Source organism: Parasteatoda tepidariorum, chromosome X2 (genome assembly GCF_043381705.1).
Source record: "Parasteatoda tepidariorum isolate YZ-2023 chromosome X2, CAS_Ptep_4.0, whole genome shotgun sequence".
In the NCBI taxonomy this organism is placed as follows: Eukaryota; Metazoa; Arthropoda; class Arachnida; order Araneae; family Theridiidae; genus Parasteatoda; species Parasteatoda tepidariorum.
In genome coordinates this window covers 13,179,379-13,189,509 of record NC_092215.1, presented here as the reverse complement: position 1 = coordinate 13,189,509, position 10,131 = coordinate 13,179,379, and the positions used below count along the sequence as shown (strand labels likewise).

The following is a 10,131-nucleotide window of genomic DNA, read 5'->3' as shown; positions in this document are numbered from 1 at the left end:
ATTAGTTTTAATATATATATATATATATATACACTTAAGGAAGTAAGAAATTCCGTAAGAAAGCTCTATAAGATAATTCGGAACTATTATAATTATTGAGTTATCCCTTGTATCGCATGTAATAGGGATGACTTACAAAATTTTCCCTTTAAAATTCCCTACCTAACATAAAATGTGGAGCACAGAGATTTGATTTCTTCCTCTCTAAACCATGATGATCAGAGAATAGTGTTGAGTTTTCCCCCGGCTATGTCTGCTTTGAACTCCAGAGCTCAGCCAGATTGCTTTATATATATACTTCCTTTTTTACTAGTAAGCATTTGCTTTCACTAAAGAAGATTGTTTTCCAAAGAAAGTATAAAGAATGTATATTTCCAAACAAAGTATATGTATGAAAATTCCAGCTTTAAAATCGACAAAGTGGTATATTAAAATAATAAGAAAAATTTTCTAGCATTATCCTTAATTGAATATCTGAACTAAAATTTGTCAAGGACCGCGGGAACCCTGTTTGCATATCTGAAAATATAACGTGTTTCTAAAAACTTTCTAAGTAGTTTTTATATTTTTAAAAAAAATGCTCTAAATAATAAGGAATTTTCCACAAATTTCATTTTGTATCATGAGAAAATTTAATAAAAAATTATAATATCATACAATAATCACCCGAAAAGCTAAATGTGATCGTAAAAGAAAAGAAAACATGAGAAATAAGTTATACTTTTGGGGGAGATAATCTCCCACAATGTCAATAGCATTTTTAATAGATCTTCTTTAATAGTACAAAATCAAATTTGTTGAAAATTGTTATCATTCAGAACTTTCCTTAAAATAAAAATTAAAACTGATAAGAAATTGCTACGACCTTTTCAAATTTTCAAGATTTTCAAATCGGACATTTTTCATTAGTTTTTAAAGGATTTCTTACAAAATTATTAAGAATCGTTTCTCAATTTTTTTCGAGCATGCGTAGTATGAACTTCAAAAGCTCATATCTTGCGTAAATTTAATCGAATTCTTTTCCAATTAAAAAATTATAATTTTGCTCCTAATTAAAAACTGCTCCAATTTTTTTTTAAATTTTGTTGAAGATTTTTTAAAGATTGTTTGTTTTGTTAAAAAATTTTAAAGGTAATTTTTTTTTATTTTTGTGAAATGCCCATATCTGTACAAATATTTAAGCTACGCTTACGATATTTTTTGCAATTATTTGAAGTATCAATCAAAGTAATCGATGCCAATTACAAGTTTATTGCTATATTTTTCCGACATATAGTGTTTAAAAGTATTTGTTTACTTTCGTAATTTATCGATGATCCCTCAAACCTCTGTAAGTTCTGAAACTTTCTTATGAATATAAGAAATCGCATGAACTAAACACCTCTAAAGTTATAGAATAATTTTTATATTTCTTAAGAAATTTTTAAAAATGTAAAAAACATAGAATTTAAAGTGTCAATTTACATTATTGTAGAGTATTATGAATATATATATATACACTCTATAACAAAAAAATCGACACACCAAGAAGCAATCATCCGATTGCTTTGAAATTTCGTATGCATGAATGTTTTGAACAGATATGGCTGGAATGATGCCGACTGGGGACGTATAGTCTTTATCGACGAATCCCGCTTCCAACTGTGCCCTGACGATCATCGAAGACGTGTTTGGAGACGCACAGTGCAGAGGGGGGATACTGCCTTCACTATTGCACGCCACACCGGCCCTCAAAGAGGCATTATGGTCTGGGGTGCCATTTCCTTTGACAGCCGGACCCCTTTGATCGTCATTGGAGATACACTTAATGCACAGCGGTACATCGACGACATCCTAAGAAATGTTTTGCTACAGTTCCTTTTGCAGCGCCGTGGGCAGGTTTTTCAGCAGGACAATGCCAGACCACATACGGCACGTGTTGCTATGAACTATCTGCAAGCTTGTCAAACTCTTCCTTGGTCTGCCAGATTACCAGATCTCTCTCCCATCGAGCATGTCTGGGATATGATGGGAAGGCGATTGCATCTGGCACGGAATGTTGATGACCTCGTTCGACAATTGGATCGAATTTGGCAGGAAATTCCGCAAGAGACCATCCGGGAGCTTTATCCGTCTATGCCACACCGTGTGTTAGCTTGTATCCAGGCTAGAGGCGGATCAACACCTTATTGAACTTGTTACTGTAACTCTGCAATAAATTATTAAACGTGTTGCAGTATTTTTCTCAAAACAGCATCGATGGGCAGCGGGTTGNACCAATTTTCGTTTCAATCGGACAACTCCTTCTTGGTGCGTCGAATTTTTTGTTATAGTGTGTATATATATGGACAGTGTTCGTGAGTGTTTTATATTGGATACAGGAAAAATTGCACATTTTTAACTGTTTCAATGTTTAACCCAATCATAAACGAGGAATCTGGTATGTAGGCAACTTTTTAAACACTAGGCATAATCATTACTGGGCAAAGTCCCGACCTTCGGGGCCGGCAATAAGGTTGGGTATATTAACGATGCAACTTTTTGGGAATTTCTTCGTATTCTCTTTGCGTTCAAGAATAATGCCATTTAAATGTTGCACTACTCTACAAAACCATTTTATTATTCACAAACTTTTAGATACAAAACTGCAAGGCAGCGTCGATGGAAAAATTTTTATAAATAATACAAATAAAAAATAAAGCAAATTAAAAGTAATACAAATTAAAAATATAATGTTTCAATTCATTTTTATCATACTAGTTACCAGAAATACAACGACGATAAGTGTATGAATATAATTGGTACCATTGTAAGGATCTCGAGTATCTATAAAGTTTAACTATTAAATGGTACTCTTTGGAAATCACAGCATAAACTGACTAAAACCATTGAAAATTAAATAATATCATTGTTAAAAGAATATTCTACACAAATGAGATTATTAAAATCTTAAAAATAATCACCTCTTCAACTTATTCCTGCCTAACTGTGTTTGACTAACATATATAAATTAATAGAGATCTCAACTCGGGACAAGTACTTATTACGTTTCTATTTCAAAGGAGATCTGAATTAAGTATATGTTGCTCACTAAGGTAATTGCATCAGCGCATGTTGTCGCCTATTTAATTTCAATGCTTCTAACATAAGCAAATGATTAATTGATGGTTTCAGCCTTTTCGCTGGAATCTGGACTTCCGATGACTGAATTATTTCTGGAATAAATTTCACGAGTAACCGACAAACCTAATACGATGATGTTAATGACAGTTATGACGTGCTTTCAATGTTATTTCAATAAGTGAGAACAACAAGGTTTATGATTGGTTAAAGTACGTATAAATATACTTACGAATTGAATTATTTGCACCATTGCCATTAAATAAATAGTCTATGAATTGATATCTTAATATGAATTAAAAACGATCATTAAAATCGATCATTTAAATCGTTTCTAATTTATTTACTTATAAATATCCTTACAGAGTAGTATTATTAAGTCTGCAAGAGCTTAAATGACAATTTTTAATTGAATCATTAAAATAATGAGTGAACTTATAGCACCACGTTGGAAGATAAATTTTATTGATGTTAACGAATCAAAATAATATTTTCTTGATACATTAATTTTAAAGACATTTAATTTCACATTATTTTTTATCTTAAAACAAGCAATAATTTTCCCGATTATTTGATTTAATTACAGCTTCACTTAATTCTTTTTCTTAAAACAAGTACTATTTTTATTCTCCTTTGCTATTTAATCAATATTCATAATAAATAATTTTTTTTTCATCGTTTGATTAATAATTAAATTTCGAATTAAAAAAATTTAATCCTAACAATACGTCCACCCACCACTCTTAGATCTGAAAAGGCCCTTTTTAATTATTTTCCTTAGGTATTTTTCAGGGTGAACACTAACGGATTCAGGAAATGATTAAATTATCTATCCCAATGCACTGTAAAAAATAACTGAAAATTCTACCAAAGAAAAATATGTTTTTCACAGGAAAAAAAGCTATTTAAAGAAAAATATAGATTGTTTTTCTGTTTTTGTCCTTTATCCGCTAACAGTAAAAAAAATCGCTGTTCTTTTTACGAACTTACTCTGTATATTTGACGGTTTAAAGCTGTTGCGTTTAAGAAACAGTATTTCTCTGCTTTTCATCCTAATCATAAACGGATTAAAGGAATCAATTAAAGTTCTAGTTTCTGACACGCAGCCTTGTTACCGTACAATATTTCTACATTTTTAAGATCACTTTACTATTTTATATAATTGCCCTTATTTTCCAGCAATAATTTTATGATTTTGAACATCGTATAATAAAGCAGAGAATCAATTTCGCTGTCAAATTCATACATTTACTGATTATTATATTTTTTCTATATAATTTTTTTGATAAGTTAAGTTGACATACATTTTTTATACTGGTGGGCCACTTTAGTTTTAAACGTTTTTACAGTTAAATATTATTCAATAATACTTTTAAAGCAAAAAATTAAGATGTTTCTTTATACTTGCGATAATAGAATAATCTTAGCTCAAAATACTAAGTGATCTCCACCCATTTAGGTGACCTTAGTTCGAATCCCAGAGTCAACTGGTCATGCAAACTCTGGTCTCATCTCGCACGGACTCTATGCTGATGTAGTTTTTTTTTTAGAATTATAGCGAAATATGTTTGTTAAAATAACAGTACTCATCTGCTTAAAATACAGGAGTCTTTTTTTAAATAACAGTATTTTTATGTCAAATAAGCGGCTATATACTGGCACAACAGCTGACATTTTCCCCGTAAATTTAACAGATTTATTTTTACAGTGTACTTAAGAAGAATAAATTTTATCTCTGATATGATAAAACTGAATGATTATCTTTATATAATTGAAACTATTAAATAATTATGCGTAAAAATAATATTTTTGTTGATTTAATGATGTTAATATTGTATTATATTTACTGCAGGTTACAGCTAGTTACCTAACTTTAAAAAACCACATACCATAAATATGCATTATACTTAAAATTTTATAAAATAACGCGTATTTGTGTGATTATAAATGTAAATCGTTAGTACTTTAACTAATTTATTGAAAAACTGAAAAATATTGAATAAAATAAAAGGAATTACATGATTTACAATTGGGAGAAATTATTCTACATACATTTTATAAATCAAATAATTTTAAAATTTCAAAACCGATCATTTTATAAATACTCATAAAAATAAAATTAGATAAAAATAAAATTTTCTTGTACTTTGCCTTCTTTGGTAAACATAAGATATTCATGTTCATAAATGAATGTAAGAAAATATTTGTAGGTATATTGTTCTCACAATAAAATAAAAGTTTGTTTTACAATGTGTTTTGTTTTAGAATAAAATAATTATGTTGTGAAATAGCAATGTTTGCCATTATTTTTCTATACCTTACTACTGTAGACTCAAGAATTTGAAAATTCAGAAAGAAATAGGTTTAAGTAATTTATTCTGCAATGTTGCAATAAATTTTCAGAATTTTAAATACCGAGGGCTGGTAGGTATGATATATGCATTTATAAAACTATAGCATATAATGTTATAAATTTTTACTGTGTTACTTAACTGTAATGAAAACAGATGAACTTATTTAAAATTTGGTTACTGTTAATTTTCAAGAAGTTACGGAATTTTAACTTTAGAGTGATACGAAACAAAAACTGTTTTTCATACATGTATATTAAAATAATATACTTGTAGTTCTATTAAATGATAAGTCTCTTGCGGTTCATTTTATCATTACTTTTTTTCATAGATTTTTACTTTTATTTAGTTCCTTGTACCTTTACTCTAATATGATGATGATAAAGGTCGCCATTAATTTATTTCATGAGCAGATTTGTTATAAAATTTTCTGAACTGGTTTCATTGCATGAAAATGCCAGACTCCATTTTATTTTAACATTGATGTTTACATTCCCTTTATTTATATTATCGGGATTGTGTTTAAGATTGAGATTTTGACTAACATGTACAACTATTAATACTTATACTACATTGGTGATCAAATGCGCGGGAATGTGATGCTAGTGTATAGAGATTTGGCCAACGGATATGAATATTGTTTTTGATATTAACATGCTGTGTAGGACGGATTTAACAATAGGAATGCGTTATGTTACATATGCGTTATAATACATATGCGTTATGATGGACATATGCATTATGTTACGTTGATATGCGCACACGTTGTAATACATATGCGTTATGATGGATATATGCGTTATGTTACGTTGATATGCGTACACGAATGTCATTCTAAAAAGCAAATCTCCGTTGACATGAGGAGAAAAAAAATTGCAAGTATTATTTTTCCTTAAAAACTATGTTTGCATTCAAAAAATCTTACCTTCCCAACTGTTTGTTGTCGTTTATTCATAGCTAAAAGTGTTGCTGATTGATGTTCGGCTAGATCTACAATACAATAAGGATCGTTTCCTGGCTGAAAAGAAAGAATGAAATCATTTAAATAAATATTTATTTCCATCAATTTAATTCTATACAAAAGAAAGAAACTTCGTAAAAGAATTTTCGACAATGCACATTCAAAAGACCTTATGTTCATGAAAATCTAGAAAATGAATGTGATTGAAATCATAAGTTATAAAAAGTTTTGCTTAGTTCCTGTAAACTTTTATGCGTATAAGCCTACTATAATTACATAAATTATGCTATTAAACCTCAATATGTATACAACAAATACTTTTCATTGCTTTATATATTTTTTCAATTATTTTAAGAGGCGACTACTAAATTTAAATTTCATAAATTTGAATTGTGTAAAACATAAACATTAGTTGAAATTGATACTTTTGAACTCAGAAGAATTCTATAATGACGGGTCATTTTAAAATTATTTATTACATTCGTCAGAGTAGTGATAAACATGATATTGTTTCGTATAAAATTTATCATATCTTAATTAGCTCAAAAAGCATAAAAGTAATTTTAATTAAATACCTAGTAATTAATCATATTTATTTTTAAAAAAAATTAAATGTACGTAATTAAAACCTAATCCGGAATCGATCCAATCATTCCCGTGCAACGAGTAGTGTTACACACTACACTAGTTTCTTCTATTATTTTATAGAATTTTAATGGTAGAGCGCTAGTCATAATAATGTGAGGAATATAATACGCGTTTCATTCATTTAAGTCGCAATAAATAATATGACTTTCCGTCTGTTAGATCTAAGTTTCTATTAAAGGAAAATAATTTAATCATATAAAATACATTTTATTATTTGTCTGTATAACAAAATATTTCGCCTCGTTTGTCGTATTAAAACAATTGAAAATTCTCGTTTCCGCTGTTAATTGAGGAGAAAGTACATTACTACTTTCTTTTAATCTATACTTTATGTTAAGTACCTTTTTCAACCAATAATACATATTTATTTTATTTTTCAATAAAAATTTCCGAAATCTGCGAAAAGATCTGTTAAATAACACTCGTTTCCTTTGATTACTGTGATTCTGAAATAAAATGATTTCTGAAATTTTTTTTACCGTTCGCTATGATAACGATTTATCGGAAATTTTGGATTTCAAAATTATAAATCTTATTGCAACACATTTAGTAACAGAGGCAAAACTGATAAATACATTGAATAAAATAAATGGCTTTTATACTACACTCTAAAGTGTCACGATAAAATTACCAAAACAACCATACATTATTGGGGCATCCACTGCGGTGGGGTGTTGTCTACCCATCTAAATGCTCTAAAGCGTAAAAGTAGTGGTAATAATATATCAGTACTGTTTTTTGCAATTTTGTGCTATCTGTTTTGTAATTTGACAAGAGACAAGTCATTTCTTTGCATTAAGCACAGAAGCCTGTATATGTATCTAAACCAAATTTATTTATTTACTGTTGCACATTCATGGTTTCGATTTGATTACAACCCATTAGCTCCACTATATATAGTATTTGGTAGAAAGAGGAGAGTTCTGGAAAAAAAATTATAATAATTAAAAAACATTACTATCACAAGAATTCATATATATTTATTTACTGTAACACATATATATATATGTGCTTATTATAAAGTACAATTTATTATTCGGCCTTGTCAAGTTGAAGGGCAGATTTCTAAAATTAGAAAGAGACATAACAAAGATGCATCTATTGTAATGTAGAGGTAGTAATTTTGAATCCCACTATATCCTAGGATGCCCATTTGCGGTGTCTATCTACAGTTGTCTGTATTTCAACTAATCATAGGCATATATACTAAGCTTTGTAATGAGCACACAAGCCGCCGTGCGTGTGCGTGACAACAAATAAATAAATATAAATAAATAGATACATCTGGGACTATGGTGAGATTTCAACCAGATACGTCTACACTTCCATTTTGGAATGTTCGTACAGCCATAATGCTGAACAGTTAAGCTACTAATTTAGCTTAGCCTTGTCCAGGCATTTGTACTAGCCTACATCTAACGCAGAAAAGAAGAACAATTAACCGGCAAGAAGCAATGCTATTAAGTGTTTACTAAATAATGCAGAGGTTATCAAACTAAACATTTTTGTGTCATCTCAAAACATACTATTAAAATACTGACTTTTTTTAAAAAATATTAAATTTCACCCCATTTACTGCCAAACACCATGGTAATAAAAACCATAGTATATTGTTTATTTTACCAAATGCCATTACATAAGTGCTTTGGCAAAAAATACCGAACTTTTTGGTATTCTCATAGAGTCAAAAGCACTGTAATTTTTACCATATTCAGGTAATTTTAACTATAATTTTTTTTTCGTGCAGAAATAAAAAATTTAATTCATCCACAAGAATAAAAATCATACGCGTAAAGAACTTTAATCAATGCAATTATTAACAAGTAAAGCAAGCAGAATGTATTCAATTTTAAAGGATTCCATATGTTCAACAAATACTTCACTAAAATATTAATGAAAGTTATCTCAAGAAGCCATCTTTACATAATGATGTACTTTAAACGAAAATAAATGCAGAAACAATTCAGTGCACTACTCTTAATGATATGTTCCTTCAATTAAATTCTGTCGCATCGGTGTAGCTTGAGGCAAAGAGTATTATTACTATGAAACACTAATATGCATTCCTAGGAGGAAAATTAAACCGATAGCAGATTCTACTTAATATCAAAATAGAAACCTCTTCTAGCCTTAGATGCAAACGATGTGATAAATCTTCTCCGTAAAAGTTTCTAAATGCACCTATCAAACACCCTGAAAACCTCTAAATATTGATATGGTATTGTTTTTTAATTTCGAACGATATTTCTTGATTTTTTTTTGTACCGCACTAGATTGATCGTTAAAAGACTATTCCCAGCAGATCACCGAAGTGAAACATCCCTGGCTGTGGTTAGTGTGCGGGTGGGGGACCACTTGGATCAGACTGCGTAGGGACCGATGGGGTGCGGTATTGATCCTCGTTAAACTAAAAGCTCGTTAAACACTCGTCCCGTAAAGTGCTCAACTTCGCGTGCAGGTCGTCGGGCTCATGGAGCTAGGAGTAAGTGGAGAAGGCACTCCCATTAGCCCACTCCTTTCAAGGTGAAGCAACCGCGAGAGTTTTCCGCCATCTTACTTGCTGCGTCGTTGTGCGCTCATACATCTTTCTATTTCTAGTTAATCCATGCTTTTAAACGAAGCTTGGAGGGCTGTTTTGAAGGGTTCTTAATTTGATTTAAAGTGTCGAGTTTAGTCTTTTAAGTTAAATAAGAGATCCATCCATCCAAGCTTTCTCCATTTTTTATTTAGACGTTAGAATTTTCGTATTTCTAACATTTAGAAAAAACATTTCATCTTGACAGAATTTTTGAAACAAATGGAATTTTGGTAAAGTTAATATTAGGTCAAGTTCATTTAACAATCATTATGCACTTTTCAAAACAATTTCAAGAAGATAAAAAAGTTCATTATCTAGAAATTTAAAATTTATATTACTCTGATAGTTTTAATTCATAGGTCCATAAAGTCAGGTAACTAATTATTTTAAGAAAAGACAGGGAAAAAAATATTAGGTAGTTATGAATGTGTTGCATCCATGGAGCTAACTCCAAGCTGAATATAGAAATAAATTGAATACCACAATATTTTTTT

General features: G+C 29.8%; 1 protein-coding gene across 4 annotated transcripts in view; it reads right to left on the bottom strand.

Annotated features, from left to right (window-relative positions):
- LOC107454859 (cytotoxic granule associated RNA binding protein TIA1-like) overlaps positions 1-10,131 on the bottom strand; it is a 975,013-nt gene that overhangs the window by 890,361 nt on the left and 74,521 nt on the right. For all 4 annotated transcript variants that reach the window (XM_016073996.3, XM_071188069.1, XM_016072550.3 and 1 more), the window contains exon 2: positions 6,376-6,468. In XM_016073996.3, coding sequence (XP_015929482.1) covers positions 6,376-6,468 — 93 coding nt within the window. The remainder of the gene's footprint in view (positions 1-6,375; positions 6,469-10,131) is intronic.